The 24,610-nt window shown below is 43.6% G+C and overlaps 1 protein-coding gene across 9 annotated transcripts in view; it reads right to left on the reverse strand.

Annotated features, from left to right (window-relative positions):
• ARMH3 (armadillo like helical domain containing 3) overlaps nucleotides 1–24,610 on the reverse strand; it is a 156,373-nt gene that overhangs the window by 46,372 nt on the left and 85,391 nt on the right. Inside the window, exon 24 of one of the 9 annotated variants that reach the window (XM_064144555.1) lies at nucleotides 23,564–23,620. The exons of the other annotated variants lie outside the window; for them this stretch is intronic. Within the exon in view, the coding sequence (XP_064000625.1) occupies nucleotides 23,593–23,620 (28 nt within the window). The 3' untranslated portion in view covers nucleotides 23,564–23,592. Of the gene's footprint in view, nucleotides 1–23,563; nucleotides 23,621–24,610 lie in introns of those variants that run through there. 9 annotated transcript variants of the gene reach the window in all.

Consider the following 24,610-nt stretch of genomic DNA (forward strand, 5'->3'; position numbering starts at 1 on the left):
GCCCTTCTTCCCTCAAATACATATGGTCTGGAAGCTCAGACTAAAACAACTTCTGAAGATGCAGAGTTTGCTGACAGGAAAGGGCTCCTGTGAAAATCAATATTGCATTCATTAAAGATTTAATTGATTTCTCAATTTAATTTGCCACTAGTTGTAACATCACACATGACAACTGAAATGCACTGGCAACATTAAGCTATTGGTCCCTTAATTTCTAGTATCTTTCAGCCCACGTGCACCCACTGTGACAAGAAACCTCACCCTGCCCACCTTAACCTCATGAGTAGCTGGGTCAGGGTCCAATGTGCAAGGAAAGCAAAATCACTATAGTCACACAGACAGCACTTCTTCAGCATGTATTCTCTGACCTTCAAACTCTCCCCATCAAGTTATTGCAGATGAGCTAACACCCACTCCTGCTTGACAGCAGCTATGTTTCCAGAGTCCCATAAGACAACCCTGTCCTCTTGTCCTGAGCAATGAAATTAAGCACTCTGGAGGTGCTGAAAGTAGGCTAAGGGAAGAACACAAAGGTTGCAAAGCTTATTATAGAGGTGGGAATGCTGAGCCATCATTCACTGCATAAGCCTGGTCTTTGCATCTACTTTGTGGATCCAGTATGCAGTGTCTGGCACAGAACATTCTTTGTACACTCAAATGTTACAGCACACTAAGCTCTTTTCTTCCTGCACCCAGCTAGAGGGAACAGAGAAGCAGTAACACTTGGCTGGTATTCTCCCTTTTGCAGGAAACCAAGGGTGACTTTATAGCCACTACACACATTCATCTTCTCAACTGAACGTCCATGCCAGCGTGGTGCACTGGGCAGCAGCGAGTGCATCTCTGTCTTCATCAAATAAAGCTGAACGCATGGCAAAGGCAGGCAGCTGATTTTCCCTCTCCAATAAAAACTGACAGTATCTGAGATAGTCAAATGCTCCAGCATGCACTAAGCTTGTAGTACCACGACAAGGGCCAGGAAGAGGTAGCAGGAGAAAAGGGCATAGCTGTCTCTTACCAAATTCCTCTTTAGAAATCTCCATTCTACAAAAGGAAGACATGTGATACAGGGGTGGCTGTTCAGGAACAGAAATCAGTAAGGGAGCAGTTTCTCTCTGAATTCACTACAGCAGCTCCCTCTCACACACCTTTATGAAATGGGAATAAACAATCACCTCCACAAAGTGTTTTAAACCATCAAAGTGAAAAAAGCTCAGGGTGTTTTATGATGCGATATGATGGAACTTGCTCAAGTACAAGGCAGCAAGTAAATGGCACATAATAAAGAGACCAAAATAAACACAAACCACCTCTCATCCTTCCTCGTTCATGCCACCTCAATCATGTTTGCTGGAGACCTCTGCAGAACTCCCAGCCACAAACCAGTCTTCCCGCAGCAAGTTGCATCTCAGCAAGCTGCTGTTTGGGGCAAGAATCCTACTGGCACACTCCAAGCACTCAAGACAATAAAACCCCATCTGTTCAGTGCCTGCAACAATTAGACTGAGTTACTCCATATGTACTGCTCCACCTGGTAGGAGGTGAGAGGGTTTAGATTGTTTGAACACATGTCCACGAGGCACTGCTGTGAAGTACACACACCTACCATACCGAAGCTGTGTGCATCAATTAAAAGCAAGCACCCTGCAATGGTGCACTAAATTCTTCCTTTTACTGTGCTTTAACTCCAGTCTGTTACATTTTTTCTACTCCTACACATTAATGAGTACTGACATTAAGCTGAAAGTCCACAACTCACGGGGGGGGAAGCATCTTCCAGACGCAATAATCAACTCAGGGGAGAATCCACGGCAAAAGGATACTTTAGTCACAAGCACTTGCGTTACACCTGGCAGAAAACACCCGAGTCAGCGCTGCTGCAATTTCACAGCACAAATAAGCCCACTACAGCTGTTCAATTCTGCTACACTGAAACCTGTCGTGGTGACAGGCTCCATGGCAGAGGGAGATGCGTGGTCTTTTTATTTAATAAGGAGGGGACAAAAGGGAGCACACATGGCAACTGAGCTTCTCAGAATTCTCAGCATTGTTTTACTAAGCCATTTCAACAGGGGCAGAAGCAGAGGACGTGGTTTCTGACCCACCACGAAGCTCCGCAGTGCATGTTTCCACTTCAGTGTTAGCTGGATACTAACTAGGTACCAGCATGGCTTGCAGAATATACTGTGATCTTCTCTAGTTACAGTTCATGTCCATACGTTCAAGCTAAGCAAAACAAATACCTTCACTCTCACACCTAAACACCTTCTAACTGGCTTCTTAACTAAGTCTTCATGGGAGAGCAGCTAACTCTTTTGGGACAACTGCACAACCTCACTGGAGGCTACAACTCAGGAAGCTCATGCACTCACGTATTTTGATGTGGCCAGTACATCACTAGAAACTGGCTTAGAAGCCTTTCTGTTCTCTTTTCTCAACAAATAGGCACCAAAATTCTGATGTACACATAACCAAAAGCACAGCTAGTTTAACTGATACGAATGGCAAAGTAGAAAATAATGCCTAGGCGTCGGGAATGAAAATACCTACACTGAAGCACAGGGCACCATCCTGATCTGTGGTTCTCTCTGCCAATCTGTCATTGACTGTTCTACAACAAAGCTAGGACCTGATCAAGAAAAAAGTTTGTCATTTTGATCATGTACTCTAGGAGAGATCAAATGACACATTTCTATGGCACATTTCATTGTTCTAAACCACCTGGCTAGCAGTGAGAGCACGGCGAGAGTCTACTATTACCAAAACTAGAAGCATTAAAAAGTCAAGCATCCTTTACACCTCAGTTCCAGAGAGTAGCAGTTAACCAAGACCTGCTCACTTCTAACTACACACAGAATTGCTGCTGTTTGATAGAACATGGAAATGTCATGGATATAACATTGGACATTGGACATGGCACTTGGTGCCATGGTCTAGCCTTGAGCTCTGTGGTAAAGGGTTGGACTTGATGATCTGTGAGGTCTCTTCCAACCTTGGTGACACTGTGATATTGTGATTTGCCCTCTGGGCTTTAGCTGCTGCACACTGGAACCTGCTACTCAGTCTAGCGTGTTCAACGTGAGAGCTGACAGGGATATGCCAGCATATGGGATTTTAGGTACAGTGATGTCTTACCAATTCTGAAATTTCAACCAACTTCTAAACCAAGAAGCTCTCCTTAGAAGGTTTCTTAATATATGCTTTCAGAAGGTGCCTACTGCCCTAAGGCTGTGGTCCTGCCTTGTTTTCTGCACAGCCTCACAACAAACAATATTAATATGGAATTATTTTTCTCAGAGTCTAAGCAGTCTTTTCTGTTGCACATGTTCCCCAGTCCTCTTACCTCATATATAGTCATTTGTTCAAAGAAAGTTCTGTCAAATAGGCAGAAAATATACTCAATGGACCAAAGAGGCTGCAGTGCTTTCAGTATGCAAGCACTCTGAAGTAAACAGTGTGATACTCTCCTGGAGCCAGGTGGTTTAGAGCAACAAAACACCAAGCACAGCCCTTCAGCTACAGCTACTTGTAACTCCCTCATGTACAAGGCAGCCCACCCTGCAAAAACAAGGTATGAAGACACAACTAATCTGAAAGATGAGAGGAAAAAGAGGAGAAAATTTGAATTTAAAAAAAAAAAACACAAAACAAACAAACAAAAAACAAACAACAAAACAAAACCTAAACAATAAACCAAACCAAAGCATTTTACAATGGTTTACCAGACGGTTTTACAGAGCCACTCTCTCTGGCTAAGACACGAAATAAAGAACTTTTGGCAAGTATTTATTCTCTGCAAGAACTACAAATGGGTCAGCATCTACCCACTGCTTCATAATTCACATTGGAGACTGCCATCCAAGCCTCCTGAGACACAAGACGCTGCAAAATCACAAACAGGATCAAACCTGGGAATATTTTAAATGACTTTCATGCCCATTAGTATCTTAAACAGTATTTTATCACAGGATGTTTAGCTCTAAGGAAAGCAGAAATGGATGCTGTATTTAGTGCAGAGTGCCATATGGACTGCACACACCAGATCTCAAACATTCTAAGCAAAGAGTGAAATTTTAATAGTTTATGAACCAACTCACTGGAACCTTTTAAAGCTCTCCAAGAAAGGCAATGAGTATGACTACTAGTCTAACTTAGTCAGCACTTGCCATCAACCCCACATCATCTAGAGTGTGCAGAAATGACTCCACTTCTGCATGGTGTGTGCCATCAGGCATTGCATGAGGCCCTGAGCACCCTGTCTGCAGACACTGGAAGCAAGACAGAAACTTTTCTCTTTAGGTCACACAACACAACCCGGCCTTGAGCACAAGCCCTATAAGGAGAGGCTGAGGGAGCTGGGATTGTTTAGCCTGGAGAAGAGGAGGCTCAGGGGTGATCTTATTGCTGTCTACAACTACCTGAGGGGAGGTTAAAGCCAGGAGGAGGTTGCTCTCTTCTCTCAGGTGGCCAGCACCAGAATGAGAGGACACAGCCTCAAGCTACACCAGGGGAAATTTAGGCTCGAGGTGAGGAGAAAGTTCTTCACTGAGAGAGTCATTGGACACTGGAATGGGCTGCCCGGGGAGGTGGTGGAGTCACCGTCCCTGGAGCTGTTCAAGGCAGGATTGGACGTGGCACTTGGTGCCATGGTCTAGCCTTGAGCTCTGTGGGTAAAGGGTTGGACTTGATGATCTATGAGGTCTCTTCCAACCTTGGTGATACTGTGATACTGTAAAACCTGTGCCTGTGACAGAAGTCCCAAAGAGAAAGGCAGGCACTGAAGCATTAGCATTTGTCTGTTTTGAGCAAGGAAAGGGTTAGAACATACAATCTTGTTGTGAAGTAACTGGATATTAAATGACACTCTCTTGAGAGAGGAAGGAACATTGCCTAAGCAAGAAGCAACTATGGCAAACCTACTTTACATAGGAAATGAAGCTGAGTCCCACAATGAGGTTTAATTAACTTAATTACACCAACTGTACCTGCACAGCCATGTAATTCTGAAAGAGTTCACAGTCTCAACCTTTCAGCCACTACCAGCTGCCACACTGACTGAAAACCTGTCATTTGCAGCCCAGTTCTCTGAAAATAAAAGATACTGCAAAACTTGCAGTATTTTCTTACCAGACAGGTACAAATGAAACTCACACTTGTTGAGAAAAGCCCAATGGAAGTGCCTCACCTTCCAAAAATCCATGGACTCTGATGACACCCCACACACGCACCAAGTGCATACCACATCTTCAATAAAGATATCATCACACATCATTTGGGACAAGGTGAAGTTGGTTTTTAATGCTAAAGCTGTGGAGCCAAACAGCATTGCAGCTGAATGAATGGTGTTCTGCTGCACCACTCTGACATATGCAAGTCTATGGGGCTTGATGGTGTGCACCTGAGGGTACTGAGACAGCTGCCAGAAGCACTCACCGAGTCCTGAGTCACTTCCCATCATTTACCAGCAGTCCTGGCTAACTGGGGAGGTCCCATCTGCCTGGAGATTGGCAAATATGATGTCCATCTACAAGCAGGAAAAGTGTCTTTACAGAAGAAGAGGTCAGGCTGTGAAATAGGCTGCCCAGGGAAGTGGTGGAGTCACTGCTCCTGAAGGTATTCAAAACACGTCGATACGGCACTCTGAGACAGGTTTTATTTGCCATAGTGGTATTAGGTTGGTGGCTGGACTCAATCTTATTCAAGTACAGGTCCTCTGTACCTCTAAGATTCCACTCTCCTGAGACAGGGTACCTGGTTTATGGACCACTGGTGAGCTTCATCCCATCACAGATATCAAACTCCCTTGCTGTAGGTATTTCATGTGTCTTTCTTAGAATCACAGAGTGTCAGAGACTGGAAGGGACTTCGAAAGATCATCTGGTCCAGCCTCCCTGCCAGAGCAGGATCACCTAGAGCAGATGACACTGGAATGCATCCAGACGGTTCTTGAGTATCTCCAGAGAGGAGGACTCCACAACCTCCCCAGGCTGCTGGTTCCAGGCCTCTGTCACCCTCACAGTGAAAAATTTTCTCCTCAAGTTCACATGAAACTCTTATGCCTCAACTTCCACCCCTTGCCCTGTCACTGGGCATCACCGAGAAGAGGCTGGCTCCAGCCTCCTGGCACTCACCTCTTACATATTTAGAAACAGTAATCACCTCACTCCTTAGCCTTCTCCTCTCCAAGCTAAAAAGCCCCAGCTCCCTCAGTCTCTCCTCATGAGGAAGATGTTCAACTTCCTTAATCATTGTTATGGCTCTGTGCTGGACTCTTTCAAGCAGCTCCCTGTCCTTCTTGAGCTGGGGGTCCCAGAACTGGACACAATACTCCAGATGAAGCCTACCAGGACAGAGTACAGGGGAAGGAGAACCTCCCTTGATCTACTAACCACACCACTTCTAATACACGATAGAATGTCATTGGTCTTCCTTGGCAGAAGAGCACACTGCTGCCTCATGGCCATCCTTCCATCCACCAGGACTCCCAAGTCCCTCTCCTCTTCACTGCTCTCTAGCAGGTCAATCCCCAACCTATACTGATACATGGGATTGTTCCTTCTCAGGTGCACAACTCTACACTTGCCCCTATTGAACCTCATTAAATTTCTCCCTGCTCTACTCTCCAGCCTGTCTAAGCCTCTCTGAATGGCAGCAGAGTCATTGGTGTGTCAGCTACTCCATCCAGCTTGGTGTTGTCAGCAAACTTGCTGACAGCAAAATTGCTTCTTTCCTATCCAGTTCCCACAACCAGCCCTGTTACCCTGAAAGCCAAGCTCCCTTCATCCCAATATCTGAAGACCTCACAACTACCTACTCTCAATATCAAAGTGGTGGAGATCAGAAGCAAGTAATTTATTTGAGTCAAACAAGTTATCAGCCAAGTTACTGACAACAGGCAGGGATTGAATGTGTTGTGACTTCAGAGCAAAATGCCATACTTCAAGCTACCCTGTGCACGTACACTCAGTTCACCTGACAACAGCGAGGGCAAAATGAAAACTAGAGATCAGCTCCTTACAGCCTGACAAGTGGCAATCTTTTTAATCACCTCCCTGCATCAAGATTTTTCAGAATCACTTCAACGGTGTTGGGTTTTGAGGAGTATTACTTTTATTCTGCAGATCCTTATCCTGCAGCAAATTTCAGTTTTACAAAACCTATTCAGGTGAATTGGTCATCGAGCGACAAATCTTTGAGAACAGACTTTCCCATGTCACACAGAGGAGGAGAAGATTATTTTCTTTTCAAATACTCCCACTCTCTTCTCAACCCACCATCATACTTGACATACATACTTGTGCTCACCTCTCCCTCAAAGCTTTGGTTATGCAATTTATACCTAGATTTATTTTTTCTCTGCTCTGCTATTTACAAAGGTGCTACTGAAAACAAGGCTGGTGGAGTGCACTTTATATTTCAAAAAATGAGATATGGTTCTCCAATCTGAGAAACAGTGGAGCACTGAACATTTCAAAGTTCACAGCATCACAGAAGGTTAGGGGTTGAAAGGGAGCTTGAAAGCTCATCCAGTCCAATCTCCCTTCCAGAGCGGGATTGCCTATACCAGATCACACAGGAATGTGTCCAGGTGGGTTTTGACCCCAGAGGGAGACTCTGCAACCCCCCTGGGCAGCCTGATTGGTGACGTTTTCCTATCAAGCAAGTCAAAGAAGCAGCCCACCTCTTGCAGCTTTCTTCTGGTATTTTACACTTTAAAAGTGTTTTTCAGGGCTCTCACAAAAACGTAATGCAAAAAGAAAAAGGCAAAATTTTTTTGATTGGTTATATGTGATACAAAACAGGTAGCAGAGAACCTGCAAGGAGTAAGGAGACCTGGGCTTTTCTCCATAAAAAGAGTGCTAAAGGTTTGTTTTTTTCTTGTAATAGCTGTTCTAACAAATACACACTGGCAAGGCACATCAGTGCACACAGGGCAGCAGCTTTGGACAGTTCAGGTTAGTTTCTTTGTGCAGCGTAAGCTGCACAATTCTTAAACCAGCAGCTTCAATTAAACCTTCCAGAACTTGAGTCAACCTCAGAGTAGTGCAACTTACTCCATGTCTTATCACCTCACTTTCTTTTCTTCTTTGAAAACACAAATTATCCACATGTTCAATTGTCTCTGAAGAAGTCTGTACACACTCAGCAGGAGCAGAAGACCACATAACTTCCCAAGTTCAGCAAACCACTACTGTGACCATATTAAAAAACACTACCCATAATCAAATAAAAATTGGGGGGGGGGGGGGGGGGGGGGGGGGGAACACGGAATCTAGATGTAAAGAGTAAGATCTGTTGTAGTTATTTGCAAAACAACTAATATCAAAAAGGAAGTCACCACACCTGGTTGCATTGATTTCTATAAGCCATTTGCTTCAGAATTGCCCTAGTGAACACCAAAACAACCTAAGCATTAAAAGGCTGTTGAAATCTTGAACTCTCATTTTACTATCACATTTGCATTGGCAAAGCAGTGCTGACTATTTGTATTAAGGTGTTTAATTCTTCCACAGCTCCTTTTAGCTCTTCCATTCAAAGACTGAAGGCCACACTTCTTACCAGCTGCAGCAGTCTGATTTCTAATCCTGCCCTACCTCACCACTCCTCTATCTGCATGCAGGAGGCCAGGATCTTTTTGCTAGTGTTGCTTGCGAACCAGTATTAGCAAAACCATCTCAACACTACAGACGTTTGAGCTGTCACAGGCTATAAAGCAGCTCGGTGGAAGCATTTTGGGAAACATGGAAGCACAGTCATAGCTTGGAAAAGAGGCATTTGGCATATATGCAGGTCACTATTACAAAGTTTTCAACTATCAGCAATTAAGGCACATTTCTGTGAGTGATACTGAAGATACCTCCCTATTCAAAGGGGTAGGGGGAGGAAATAAGTGCATGGCTTCTATTACTTTGGCTAGCTTCCTTCTAAATATATGCATAATTACTTACTATTGATAGGCACACACTTAGAAATTCCTGACAATTTAACTCAGATCAAACACTGCTCCAGCCTGATACAGCATTTATTGCAGGGGGGGAAAAAAAGCCTTCAAAATCTTGCTCCAAAAATGCTAGTCAGGCTTGCAGCACAAATTCTGTTAGTGCCATATAAAGCAGTCAAGCTGCTTACTGTTTCACCTACCAAACCTTGTTTTCCCTTCACACTGTACTGCTTAAGTCATCATTTTCCTGACTATATTTAAAAAGCATTCCTTGCCACTAGCTCTCCAGTGCTGTGCAGACTCCTAAAGGAATTAAAAGCACGCAAGTCATTAGAGAACTTTTATTATCATTTTAAATAACAAGTCAGATGATTACAGAAACCATTCAGTATCAAAGGGATTAATTGCTGCTTTAATAGCTAACGTGCTAGCTGAGCATGCAGCAAAAGTGGTACAGGGCTGTGGTGTTTGATGCTAATGAGCAACGACACTTACCAGTTTGAGAGTGTCAAGGCTTGGCAACACATTTACTATACGAGAAAAAAAAGAGTAAACTGCATAAACCTCTTTCTAGGGGAGGGAAAACAACAGGAGAAAATAATAGGCAAAAGGAAAAAACAGGGAGAGAGAAAGGGAGAGAGAAAGGGAGAGAGAAAGGGAGAGAGAAAGGGAGAGAGAAAGGGAGAGAGAAAGGGAGAGAGAAAGGGAGAGAGAAAGGGAGAGAGAAAGGGAGAGAGAAAGGGAGAGAGAAAGGGAGAGAGAAAGGGAGAGAGAAAGGGAGAGAGAAAGGGAGAGAGAAAGGGAGAGAGAAAGGGAGAGAGAAAGGGAGAGAGAAAGGGAGAGAGAAAGGGAGAGAGAAAGGGAGAGAGAAAGGAAAAAAGGAAAAGGAAAGAAGGGGGGGAAGGGGGGAAAAGGTAAAAAAAAGGGAAAAAAGGAAAAAAAGGGAGAAGAAGGAAAAAAAGGAAAAAGGAAAAAAGGGGGGAAAAGGGAAAAAAGAAAAAATAAAAAAGGGGGAAAAGGGAAAAAAAGAAAAAAAGGGAAAAAAGGGAAAAAAGGGGGAAAAGGGGGGAAGAGGGGAGAAAAGGGGGGAAGGGGGGGGAAGGGGGGGAAGGAAAAAAGGGGGAAAAAAGGGGGGAAAAGGGGGGGAAAAGGGGGGGAAAAGGGGGAAAAAGGAGGAGAAAAAAGGGAAAACAAAGGAAAAAAGGAAAACAAATCTGAATGCTATCTGAAGGGCAGAACTGTATTTGGCTTCACAGACCACGGTATCCTGACACTAAGAAGAAATTAGACCCAAGTTGATGACTCCCTTCTCGCAAAGAACTTCAGTTTTAGAAGTCTGGCTTTGTTCCAAGTCCCAAATGAAACTGCACAATCTTTAACCTCCCCGCCAAAATTTCATGTTCATCCTTAATTTGAATTGCTGAAAAACTTTTATTTGGACAAAATCCAAAATTTCAGTTCAACTCAGATACAGTATTTGGAAGAAAAAAATGTGACAAATGAAGCTTTAATGTTGAAAGCTTTCAACGACTAAAAAAAAAATGATGTGAGGATATTACAAAATAAGAATGAGGAAATATTGAAGAATGTTTTGATTTCAGCTTTCCACTGGAAAACTGTTGCATCCAAGCTCTTTCTGAGCTATCTCTAAAACAAACCACTGGCTCCTGCACAGACTTTTTTTTATGCACAGTGCACATAAACAGATAGCAGACCATCTAGGCACACAGGACTGGTGGTTTACCACCTTTTTCTAGCATTCTTGTCACAGAGCAAGGAAACTCAGCTCAAGAGAGATCTCTAAGCCCTCAGATGCTGCACCTCTGCGTTTAGAGGAGACATGCAAAAAGTCACTGCAACATAAATGTGGCCACAAGAGGTGCTGACAAGAGGACCAAATCTATTATCTTAGGTTGGCTCGCCTGGCTCCCTGCTCAGCATGTTCTGTTTAGAATAGGCTGCCCAGGGAAGCTTTGAGTCACCATCTTTGGAGATATTTAAAAGACATGCAGGTGTGGTGCTTAGGGGCATGGTTTAGTAATGGACTTGGCAGGACTGGGTTAAGGGCTGGACCTGATGATCTTAAAGGTCTTTTCCAACCTAAAGTTTCTATGCTTGACATTCTGCCTGAACAGAAGCCAATCTATTTTCCCTGACCTTTACTTCCCACAATTCTCAGAAAGTGTGAAAATTTAATGTTCAGGCTACTTCTAAGGCTTCATCCTGCATAGTAATGAACAGGGAGAGCCAACTAAAAAAAAACCCAAAGAATTTGTGGCAAGGCAAGTGGCACAGGAGAACAGGAGTAAACAGAGTGTCTAACCTCCTGAATAACAATGGAAAAGCTCAGTGTCAACAATCTTTACTGATTTACTGTCCCCAAGTACCTCTGCCATTATTCAGTAGGCAGACTGACAGGTAGAATGAGAAGCACAAAGACCACCTGTAGCCCCTACAGGTCTTCTGCAGTTACCTGTTGGGGAGGCTAATGAAAGCTCCAAACCAGGCTGTACTGACCAGCTCATCACGACCCAGTAACAGGGCAGCACTGAGTATTGATGCTTTTCCCATCCTTTAAACAGTCTTTAACATATCATCAATTACCATCACTTTTAAGTGGTTTTAGCCACCTCAGGGAAACAGCAGTCAGCTGCTAAAGGTCACAGTTTCTTCGAGCTGTAGCAGGAGTTAGGATTCACCACAGCTCAAAGAGGGCAGAGCTCAGCACAGTTTGATTTCTCCTATGGTGGGCACCATTAAGATTCAGTTCCTGCCCTACCTTGATAGGCAGAGCATTGCTACAGGAAGTCTCAACCGTGTTCAAATTGCAGAGTGCCTGCACTAATAGAGATGGAAGCCTCTGAGAAGTGCTGGGCTTCAGAACATGAAGCTGATAAGCAGGACCTCTTGTGTCAAAAGGTGTCCTCGACATCGTGATCTAGAGACTCAAGCAGCCTCAAGACCACAGTATTTAAGAACACCATCACTACAACTACCCTATGGGCATGCACTTTTGAAAAACCAGAAGACAGAGGCTCTGGTGGAGTAAACAACTTAACCTTTGTGTGGGGTTGAGGTCAAACCTCATGATTTACTGCCCCTGTCCATTGGCTAAACACGTATGGCTAAGCAGAACTCATTCAGCAAAAACATTTTCATATAAGAAACAGACTTCACAACCAGACTCTCTGAAGAAGCACTCTGGCTTTCTTTTGCTATTTACAACTTAGGATAAAACTGATCCTTAACAATGGTTAATTATCTACTAAAATATGGGTACCTAATTTGCAGTTTAATTTTGGTTTCAGTGTCTAGCCTTGTGTTCCTTTTCTGTTTGGGAATTCTGTTATCTCAAAAAGTGCTCAAACACCATCAAGAACACACCTCGGGTTTTGCTTTGAAGAGATCAAGTTGCTGAAATCTTGAAAGCCTTTTTAATAGCCTCCCATAACTGAGTTCTCTGCCCTTTCTCCAATATCTTCAACATACTTTTTTGAAACAGACACCAGAAAAATTTGCAAAACACATATAATCATAAAATCACCTTCCTGCTGTTTCAAGGGTCAAATAAACCTTTTTACCCGAACATTTCACAATAGACAGTTGCCAGTCTCTGGGTCACTGCTTTTCAAGACACAGCCCCTCTTGCAGAACCAGCACTTGCTTTTTTCATGAACTGCATTGTCTGACAGGTTAAAAAGTGATTCAGATCACTCTGCCTCATCTACTTCATGGTTTAACCTTCTTCAGTTTTCCAGTAACTTGACAAATTTAGCAGAAATTCTTATATCCTTTCTGAGCACTTGAAAACCTACCATATAGCACTACATTATTCTCTCTCATAAAACCAGAACACAAAGATTCTTAAATACCTCTTCTCTACACTGTCACAGGTTGTGCAGATGAGCTACAAAGTATTCAAGTCAGCAAACAACACTTGGAGAGCAAACAGCGAAAATTTAAAGCCAAGTCTGACCAGCACTAACCTCAATGACTTATGAAGCCTCCTTCTGTTCTAACTTTCAAGAGCTTTCCAGGTTCCTTCGAGCACTTCAGAGTTTCTTTGCTGATGAATGCTGACATATGGCCCCAAATTAGGTGCTTGAACGTGCCCAGAGAAGGGCAACAAGGCTGGTGAGGGGGCTCGAGTGCAAGCCCTATGAGGAGAGGCTGAGGGAGCTGTGGTTATTTAGCCTGGAGAAGAGGAGGCTATGGGAAGACCTTACTGCTCTCTACAATTACCTGAAAGAGTTTGTAGCCAGGCAGGGGTTGGTCTCTTCTCCCAGGCAGCCAGTGACAGAACAAGAGGACACAGTCTCAAACTGTGCCAGGCAGGTTTAGACTGGATGTCAGGAAGTTCTACATGGAAAGAGTGATTGGCATTGGAATGTGCTGCCCGGGGAGGTGGCGGAGTCACCATCTCTGGAGGTGTTTAAGATGAGGCTGGATGAGGCACATAGTGCCACGGTTTAGTTAATTAGAAGGGTTAGGTGATAGGTTGGACTTGATGATCCTAGAGGTTTTTTCCAACCTGGTTAATTCTGTGATTGTGTGAAATTCCTGAACACTCTCTGTGGATGGGCAACCAGGTTCATAAGGTTTGTCTGCTTTAGCCAAGATGAAGCACTTGATGCTAAACAATTTGAAGCAGAACTATTGAGTTCTGAAATTGCCTTACAGTTGTAGACTGCAATGTGCTATTTGATCACATCAGCAGTTTGGGGGCTGTCAAGTGCAGAAAAGTGACAGGAAGACAAGTCTCAGTTCCAAAAATAGGCTGCATCCATGTTTCCTCTCAATTAACAATGCTAATAGCACACAAACAACATTCTTCATCTTGCAACTGTGGTAACTAATATCAAGTAGCTGCCAAGGAAACATTGATTAGAATGAATTTATGAGCATACAAATACACTCTCTCTTCTGTGGAAACCACTGTCCATCAGCTGATCTCTCCAGTGCAGGGAAGGACTACCATGACCACAAACCACTTCAAAGGAAAATCAGCCTCGAAATGCAGGGTATTTTTAAAGGAACAATCTAACAAATACCACATCCTTTTTGCTTTCTTTCCACATAACTGTCATAAGCCAGAGCAAAAATCTAATGAAATTTCTAAAAGCAGGTCACCTAAAACTGCTTTATACTTTCTACAAGACTGCCAAGGAGTCCTCATACAGATCTGGACCTAGTCCAACTTGCAGTAAGTTTTGGTGACCTAAACCCCATGGACTCTCAAAAGGACAAATTATTCATCGGTGTCCTCTAGTAACATGCACTCTGTAACGTTGCTAGCACAAAATGGTTGTTTGCTTTAAGTGGGCAAAGTGATTTATTTAGCATGTAAACATACAGCCTCTGAAGCACTGCAGTCCTCCTGACAAAGAGTCATAGGAATGTAAGGATTATGTAGTTAAATCACAGACACAGGACTGGATTTTACCCTGCTTCCTCTCTGTGTACATAGATGACTTACAAGCAGTTTCAGATGAAGTTCTGCAATATCTTAACATCAAAAGCTCTCATTTTATAAAGTAGATTACCACTTACAGACACCTGTCTCCCCATCCCTGTGTCCTGACTAATACATGAAGCTACAATAAGACAATATACTTTTTGCTTCACAGCTATTGAGAAACTCCTGCCCATGACTAGATTAGTTCAGTTCAACCCAGACTGAAATGATTTCTAGGATGTTCCTACAGCACATTTCATCTAGTACAACTGCATTATTTATGGCATTTACACGGGGAGAACTGAAGGCTTTTATAAATTAAGACACAAATCAATACAAGCTCTTAGCAGATGGGGCCTTAGTAGGGTTCCACAGCAGCGTTATTCCACACCAAGCAAACTCTAACAACTAACTGGTAACACAGAAGGAAAAGTTTGCTTAGAAAGTTGAGAATTAGAGGCACCCTTGGCCCCCAACCATTCAATGAGTGCTGTGCCTTTAGAGGCTGAACAGTCGAGCCTGTTTTCATGCAATAAGCCACTTAGACTTCTTCACTTCATCAAGACTGCTAGCAACACAACAGCTCTGTTTCACTTCCCTCCCCAAGCTAAAATAAAAAGGCTGTAACACAGATGGCTTGCCCTGTCAGAGGCACCAGGGACTAGGGATGAAACAATGGGAGGCAAATTCAGATTGGCACTCTGGTCACACAGGTGAGCAGTGTACTCCAAAGGAAACAATCCTTAGCCTCCACTGTGTTGGTGCTTGTTGTAAGGCAATGCAGATGGCCAGAACTGTTCTGAAAGACCAGCACTGGGAGGAAGAATCAGTTTGAGCCTTCAGGTGCTTTCAGAAGAGAAGACTCTCCCCACCTCCACACATAAAGAGCTTAGAGCTGGACCAACACACAATCATGGACCTTAAAGACCATCTAGTTACAACACCTTTCCTAGACCAGGTTGCTCAAAGCCCCATCCAACCTGGCCTTGAACGCTCAGAGGGATAGAGCATGCATAACCTCTCTGGGAAACCTGTTCCAGTGTCTCTCCACTCCCACAGCAAAGAACTTCTTGCCTTAGAATTAATCTAAATCTACTCTCTTTCAGTTTGAAAATGTTACCCCTCATCATATCACTACACTCCCTGATAAAGAGTCTCTCCTCATTGTCCTGGAGTCCTGTATACCCCTAAATTCCTCTCCCTTTGTGGTTTCAATGGGAGAGGGAAAGGCACAAAAAGACCTGTTCCCCTCCACCCACCCTGCAGGCATGAAGGGGGTGAGCAAGGGGCCCTTCCAGCACGAGGGGTGCCCACGCAGTGCCCACGCTGAGATCGGGCTGTGATTGGCTGTGGTCTTCGCACCTAGGAAGTGGAAACTCTGCTCTTTGTCTAGGAAGGGTATAAATATTGGGGGACTTCCTGCTCTGGGGATTCCCACCTTAGAGTTCACCTGAGAGGACAGGCTGCTGGATCAAGTCAGCCCGACTGTGAGTTATTTCGGCTCAGCTTTATTAGGAAGTGGGAAACGCTATTCATTTAATAGCTCAACAAGCCTTTTCCAACTTCTGGCTTCCAAAAGAGTCAAATTATCTATGGTATCCTGTAGATTTTTTCAAACAAACTGAATCTGGTAATTAAAACTAAATTAATTTCTGTCTCTAGTCTTGGGGAAAATAAAATAACTCTATTTTTGTATAAATCCCTGACTCGGCCACATTAATTCCCTGCGTGCTAGTTTGAAGCTAGCTAGAGTGTTTTGGTGAGAGGAACTAGGTCATAGGCTGTGAAGGGAAAGCAATGGTGATGTCTGCTTCCCTCAGAGTCTTGCTGAAGAAGAAAGGAAAACATTAGATAACACTCTTGCCATTTTGTTTCACGCTCTGCCTTGGGCTTCTGACTGAACTGCATCTCCCTAACCTCACCTTCCATTTGGACTAACTCACCTTTGCTTCATAACCTCTTGGCTGAACCTCTATTCTTCCCTAGGACTGGAGTAAGGTTGAGAGGGGCAGGGAGAAGGTGCAGGGGTGGTTGAGAGCCCCTCCTGGGGACTCAGGTTTCTGGGAGGGGAGTTGTGTTTCTGTATTACCTTTTACCTTGTCTATTTCTGTATATAACTGTATATGCTGTAAATAGCTGCTTGTATATTGTGCTGCTGTAAATAAATAGCTTCATTTATATTCCCAGAGCTGGCTGAGTCTAGTCTGGGTGATTTCTAAAGTGGGGAGGGGCGGGGAACACCCAAACCATCACACCCTGCCTCCACAACACTCATCTTTTGTATAGAATCAACCAGGTTGGAAGAGACCTCCAAGATCATCCAGTCCAACCTAGCACCCAGCCCTAGCCAGTCAACTAGACCATGGCACTAAGTGCCTCATCCAGTCTTTTCTTGAAGACCTCGAGGGATGGTGCCTCCACCACCTCCCTGGGCAGCCCATTCCAATGCCAAATCACTCTCTCTGTGAAGAACTTTCTCCTAACATCCAGCCTATACCTACCCTGGCACAACTTGAGACTGTGTCCTCTTGTTCTATTGCTGGTTGCCTGGGAGAAGAGGCCATCCCCCACCTGGCTACAATGTGCTTTCAGGTAGTTGTAGACAGTAATAAGATCACCCCTGAGCCTCCTCTTCTCCAGGCTAAACAACCCCAGCTCCCTCAGCCTCTCCTCATAGGTTCCCTTTAAGTACTGGAAGGCTGTTATAGGGTCTCCCTGCAGCCCTCTATTCTCCAGACCGAACAACCTCATCTCTTTTAGTCTGTCCTTGAAGTGGAGGTACTCCAGCACCCCAATATGGGATGGCAGATGACAACAGAATACACAGCTTCACATCTGCCTGTTTCCAGAGAAAACGTCCAGTCTAAACCTGCCTGGCACAGTTTGAGACTGCATCCTCTTGTTCTGTCACTGGCTGCCTGGGAGAAGAGACCAGCCCCTGTCTGGCTACAAACTCTTTCATCTTGGCTAGTCTTCATAAACTCAGAAAGAACAGATCATTGAGGTACTTGCAGCAGAAATCTCCCACCCTGATCCGTTTGTTTTCCTAACCCATCTAACATGTGCACAGAGAACTGAGGACAGGATTTTTTTTTGTTGTTATTTAGTGAAATCAAAGTTTGCCTTCAGAGATTTTGGCAAAAGAACCTTTTAAACATCTATTTATAGAGCAGTGCATGGGGATCTGCAGTAGCCAGAAGGAAAAAGGAATGAATGATAAATTATCCAACAGGAACTTTCTTTAGAACAGTAACCTGCACCAGAAAAAAAACAGATTACATCTCAGTTCAATTCCTTGCTCTACAAAAGCTCATTAAAAGGATCTGTTCCCTGAACCAAAAAAATACCCCAAAAACTACAGTCTTCAATTACTTTATCTTTTTTCAATCAAAGAAGTCTCAAAAGATCCCACAAACTCAGTCTTCATCTGACAAATAAAAAGGCACTTCTGCCCAACTATTATATTTGAATCAAGGCTAGCAAGAAAGAAGAAGACAAAAAAAATCCTGTTAGTTTTAATTAAAATCATGTCTTGCACAGCTGGCATGGGTTTGGCTTTCATAAGATTTATGAGTTCATGATTCTGACAGCTCTCCATGAGCTCTTTCTGGAGACAAAAAAAAGACCAGTGAAGATAAAGACTGAAATTCTAAAGTAAAATAACGAAGGAAGAAAAATCTTGCACCATTAATCAACCTACTCTTCACCAGTGCTTCAGAAAATTACATGCTTCTCTGCCACTCCCAGAAAAGAGCAAAAGGCTGCTGGAGGGGAGACCAGCTCATAGGAAAGTAATCTTCCTTAAACATCCTTCTGCTGAATTACATGGGATAACATTTCCTTTGCACATAAAAGCAGCAGCAGAAAGCCAGAGAAAGGTCTGGAGGCCTTCTGTGTGGTATGCAATGCTAATAAAGGTCTACGTGTAGTTAAGAGACTCCTTCATGTAACAACCAACTCTTACAGGCACCTTATATGGGAATGTAGCCTTCCAGATTTGAAAAGTGATGGATTTAACAAAGCACATGTATAATCTAGAGGGATGGATTCCAATCCTTGAAACAGTGAGAAGAGCATGATGGCATTCTGTCTTACCCTTGGTAAAGGCTTTGAAGCAAATAGCTGATACCTGAGAAGCTGCTGACAGATACAATTTATGCAAACATTAAAAACTGCCAGACTGAGTGAGGTAGCACAGGCCAGCTCAGTGCCCTGACTTCAAAAGTGTCTAGAAAAGGCAGCTCAAGTAACAGTATAAAAGCAGACAAAGATAAAATGCTACTGCCTCAGAAAGAACCCTTCCAGCCAGCCACATGCAGTACAAGATGATAAGGCAGAGATAATACCTGTATGATCAGTAACCTAAGATGGAATTTTCTTCCATTAATTGCATAATGATGGTTTCTAATTCACATAACCTTTTAGGTATTCTACTGCTTAACTAATGTTTTGGAGGCAGCAGTCTCTCTTTGCTTTGAGCTTATCTGATCTTCTGATGCACCTCCTTTTGGTAGCTCCCATTCATCTTCTCTATGACATGTACTATTTTTTACAAACTCTTGTGTCTTCTCTCCGTCTATTTTCCAGCCTTACCATATAGTAAAGGGTTAACCTTCCCGGGAGGTGGTCTGAACCTGACCCCAGGAGCAATGGTTATCCCACTCCCACTTCCTGCCTGGACCTTCTATAAAAACGGAGGAACTTGCTGTTGCTTGTTCTCTGCCCTGTCTGCCTACCAGCAGCACGCTGGTCCCTGCTGCTCCTGCTTTGCCACGTGGCCAGCCTACCACATGGGGGAACAACCATCTCCTGACTCTATCTCCATCCATTGCCATCCCTCGGGTTTTGTATAGATCACAGTATCACAGTATCACCAAGGTTGGAAGAGACCTCACAGATCATCAAGTCCAACCCTTTACCACAGAGCTCAAGGCTAGACCATGGCACCAAGTGCCACATCCAATCCTGCCTTGAACAGCTCCAGGGACAGTGACTCCACCACCTCCCCGGGCAGCCCATTCCAGTGTCCAATGACTCTCTCAGTGAAGAACTTTCTCCTCACCTCCAGCCTAAATTTCCTCTGATGTAGCTGTGTTCTCTTGTTCTGGTGCTGGCCACCTGAGAGAAGAGAGCAACCTCCTCCTGGCCAGAACCACCCCTCAGGTAGTTGTAGACAGCAATAAAGTCACCCCTGAGTCTCTTCTTCTCCAGGCTAAGCAATCCCAGCTCCCTCAGCCTCTCCTCGTAGGGCTGTGCTCAAGGCCTCTCACCAGCCTCGTCGCCCTTCTCTGGACACGCTCAAGCATCTCAATGTCCCTCCTAAACTGGGGGGCCCAGAACTGAACACAGTACTCAAGGTGTGGTCTAACCAGTGCAGAGTACAGGGGCAGAATGACCTCCCTGCTCCTGCTGACCACACCATTCCTGATGCAGGCCAGGATGCCACTGGCTCTCTTGGCCGCCTGGGCACACTGCTGGCTCATGTACTTGTGCTTCCCTATACTTTTGTAACTCCCCTTACTTTAAATACCTTTTATTTATTGTTAACGTTTTTGTTTTAACTCCCAAATTGAAGCAAGACTATTCTTTGGGTGTTTTACCCCTTTTCACTCTCGCTGTCTAACTCCTTTCTTTTCCAAAGGGAGAAGCAATCCTATTATTGTATTGTTCTGTTAGGCTTTTAGGCTCCAGGAAGCTTAAATCAAACCAATACACACATATATAAGTGCTCTTCACAACCCATCTGTTTCCATACCTTTGGTCATTCACGCTGCCCCTTGCTGAAACTTTCTTAGATCTGATACTTTTTTTTTCAATTATTTATTTGTTATTAAGTTCAGGAGTGTCCTGGAGTCCTGTATACCCCAAAATTCCTCTCCCTCCGTGGTTTGAATGAGAGAGGAAAGGCACAAAAAAACTCTTTCCCTGCTCCTGCCCTGCAAGCATGAAGTGGGGGAGCAAAGGGCCCCTCTGACATGAGGGGTGTCCCGTTCAGATGCCCACGCTGGAATCAGGCTGGGGATTGGCTGCAGTCTTCACACCTAGGAAGTGGTAACTTGGCTCTTTGCTTAGGAAAGGTATAAATATTGGGGTACTTCCCCCCTAGGGGTTCCCACCTGTCCCAGGTTGAGGCTATAGGGTTAAAAAAATTTTTTCCTGGGACTAGAAGATTGTTATTCAATCCCATAATTCTGCTATCTCTTTATAGACTGACAACAAGGTCAGTTCGTTCTCCTTTCCTCCTCCTCCTGCCCTGAGTGTGTGGCAGGAGCCAATTTATTGGGAACATGTAAGCAGTAGGCCTCTTGGACGGCGGAGGTGTTGGGGGGGGGGGGGGGGAGGATTGGAGCACTGGGGAGTGTAGATATAGTTTTTTTGGGGATGGGGGAAACTTCAAGGGGGTTTGCCATGGTAATTGCTTTTGTAATGTCTATCACTGTTTTCTCTCTCTAAATAGAATTCTGTATTTTCTCTCTCTCAAAAAAAAAAAGGCTGTGCTTCTAGACATTAAGCTCTTGATGCTCCAATGAAATGATACTAATTTATCTATTGTTGCCATTATATGGCCTATCCCTGGAGTGTTCATCTCTCCCCTATGTCTGAGCTAGAAAATCAGCTCAAATGGCCACACCACCTTAGAGTTCTCCCCTGCCTGGATAGTTCCTGCAGAAAGAGTCCTCTGGCACTCCAGAGGACAAGCTCCTGAGGGACAGGACCATCCCTGCTTTGGACAGCTTCCCACCATAAACACCCCTTTATGCAGCTTGATAGGCCTTAAGGAGCCTCGGATGTCTTTTGAAAGAGAGCAAGCTGACAAGCACCTGGACTGCCCTTTCTCTCAGCCAGCCTTACTCACCTGTGAGTAAACTTTTGGCTCAGCCTGATTAACAGTGGGAATGCTACGTTTAGTAGCTTAGCCTTTCCCATCTCCTGACTTCCAAAACAGTCAAATTTATCTATGGTATCCTTGTAAGGTCTTCTCAATCAAACTGAATCTGCTAATTAAAACTAAATTAATTTCTGTATATAGTTTTGGGGTGGGTTTCAGGAAAATAATTCTATTTTTATATATATTCCTGACCCGGCCACATTAATTCCCTGCCTCCACAACAAGGAGGAAACTAAAGACTAGGTTAATTATAGAAAAAAAATTGCCTTCCCTTTGGGAATCAGTTCCAATGAAAGGGAGAGGGAAAGGGGTTGAGAGGCAAATAAAATACCATAGCTGAGTAAAAGAAGAGCTCCACATTAGGCCCAGAGATGTCAATGACTTTAAACACCACAACAGTTTAGTTGCTGTATGTGAAGTATTTCACCTAGAGTAGTAAAGCAGGGTAAACAGTAAAAAGAGGAAAGAAAAGAAAGAAAAGTAACAGCTTCACAACAGCCCCACTGCAATGTTAATGTGGGAACATCAGGTTATATGCAAACCCCAAGCTTTGTGTTGTAAACAGATAGGGGTTATCCTGGGGTGGGGGTGTTACATGTAATATGAACTACTATCCCAAAGGCTAGGACAAGTTTTACAATGAACTTAAAATAGCTTCTTCTTAATTTTTCCTTCATTTAGTTACTTGAGGCTGTTACTAGAATCCTAGTACTGCACCTCTTACATTTCCATTTTGTACATATTGCAGACCAAAAAAAAACCAAACCCAAAAGTCTTGGCCTTAGTCAGCAAGTGCACAGAAAGCCTCTGAGAATGAGGAAAGCACACATGGTTCTTCCTTCCACATATGCCCTGAAACTTAACAGCATAGAGAATACTGAACTGTGCTGATTTTTTCAGGCGTGACAAAAAGCAAATGTCCTGCCCACTCAGTGAGCTTGGCACTTTTCAACAGAAGCAGAAAGCTGAGCTTTGGCACTCAGATAAACTCCTGCTGGTCTTCCAGTATCTGAAGGGGGCTACAAGAAAACTGGTGAGGGACCTGTGTGATCTGGTAGAGGAGATCCTGCCCTGACAGGGGGGCTGGACTGGATGATCTTTTGTGGTCCCTTCCAGCCCCTGACATTCTGTGTTTCTGTAACTTTTTAGGGAATGGATCCAAGCTAGAGAACAGTAGATTTAGATTAGACATTAGGAAGAAGTTCTTCACCATGAGGGTGGTGAGACACTGGACAAGAAGGTGATGGAAGCCCCATCCCTGGAAGTTTTTAAGGCCAGACTGAACGTGGCTCTGGGCAACCTGATCTAGTGTGAAGTGTCCCTGCAGACAGCAGGAGGGTTGGAACTAGATGATCCTCAAGGTCCCTTCCAACCCTGACAATTCTGTGATTCTGTGTGTCAACTCTGGATATTTGCATCCAGCGCTTCAGTTCAGATATTCCTAATTCCTCATCTGAGACCATCAGCATTGTGAACCTTTGCAAGCCTAGTACCATTCTGGTGTTTCAGGAGCACATACACACAAAATCTTTCACACAGGACAAGCTCAGAATGTATCCTCTACAGCGTGTGATAATTCTATAAAGGAAACTCCAAGTCTGTCTGGGAAAAGGGCAGTAAGATTATAAAATGGTGGTCAAAAGACAAAAATCAGAGGCTAGGCTAGGAGAAAGCCTGCTGTGCTAAATGATTTAATAATTAAATTGAAGAAGAAAATACCATTGTAATTAACATACAAAGAACCAGCATGGCCTAGCTAATCGCATCACGAAGAGACTGAAGAAAGTAGCATACGTTTTATGGAGCAATTTAATCTGGCAAGCAATTAATCGTAAGAGCACTAAGTCAAACGAATAGATTTCCCTTTAAGGAGATCACATCCATCATCTGTAATGTATTCTAAACTGCAATTTGTTAGCCAGCCCCTGAATTTTACAGAAGACATTTACTGTCCTCCTTTAGTGTAGAAACAAACCCTGACTGACAAGAGGGAGTGGCATCAGTCTTTTTCAACCAGCTAGCCTATTAACAATAATAGGTTCAGATTCACTGATGCAGGAAGCAAGTAACTTACAAAAAAACAAGTACAACTGTTGACAAGCTTTATACTTTAGAAAACACTACAGTGGTATTTACCAGACCATTAGACTTATGTCCTAATCCACTGACCAATCTGATCTGACCCATCTAGTAATACCACTGATTGGGGTGAGTGGAATCTAAAAAGAAAGAAATCAATCAACCCTTGCTCATTGAGAACCTCAGCAGGCATCTCTTACCTGAGCTCCTCCTAGTGCAAGTCTGGGACTATGGCTCTCTCCATCCTCTCATGTTCCTGGATTACAAGATAATCCTTCCCTTACTATTATTAAATGGAATTAGAACGGTCTGGATTGCATCATTCTAACTGATTACAAGGCTGCCCCAGACCCTCAGTGCTTTTAATGTTAGAAAAACTTTCACTTCCAACTTTTATTTATTCATAATACTCCCTGTCCATTTGTTCACATTACAAAATGCCCTTAAGCTTCAGAAGCTGTTCTGCAATGCTTCTGACTCCCAATACATTAGCAACCTCTCATTTTCACTTTGTTGGAGTAGGCAAAGTGTGCACTAAGTGTCTGTTTCTTGTGTCTACACCCATCCCCAACCAAGTTTCTCTTTCTAGAAGATGAATTTGAAGGCCCCCCTCTCTTCCTAGGAAAGGTATTTTCCTGTCTTACTGTGCAGAAGGCATTATTATTCTTTTGGTTGAATGCACAGTTTGGATCATGAAGATTAGCAGGTTGCAAGCAGTCAAAGCTCACATTCTCTGTGTGTCCTTGGCTCCAAACTGATTTCCCTCCAAACATAACAAATGTTTTAAAACAATGTCATATAAGACAGAAAAAATAGAAGAACCTTAAGAACAATTCAGTGTGCCCAAATGTAACAGGGACCATTAAACTTGATAAAAAAGGTACATGGCAACATTTCACTTCACCTGAAAAACCACAGAAACCCAAGTAAGGCTATGTGCCACATGCAAAAAAACCCAGCTTTCTGGAGACATACAACCCCTGCCAGTGCCTTCCTGCCCCACTGCCACTCCAAATAAATCCAAAAGACAGATTTTTTCAGAGTAATGACAGGATGAGACCTATTCCTGGCTGCTTTCAGTCCTCTTCCATCCTAATCATTTCCTTTATGCTTCACTCAGGTTGAGGGCATGGATATGAAGTAGCCCCATGCCAAATTAAAGTTAAATAAATAGTCCTGGAAATAAAATGCAATGAACTAAAAAAAAAAAAATAAGCTACATTCCAGACCAAGTTTCCTTCATACC

Source organism: Pogoniulus pusillus, chromosome 6 (assembly GCF_015220805.1).
Source record: "Pogoniulus pusillus isolate bPogPus1 chromosome 6, bPogPus1.pri, whole genome shotgun sequence".
Taxonomy (NCBI): Eukaryota; Metazoa; Chordata; class Aves; order Piciformes; family Lybiidae; genus Pogoniulus; species Pogoniulus pusillus.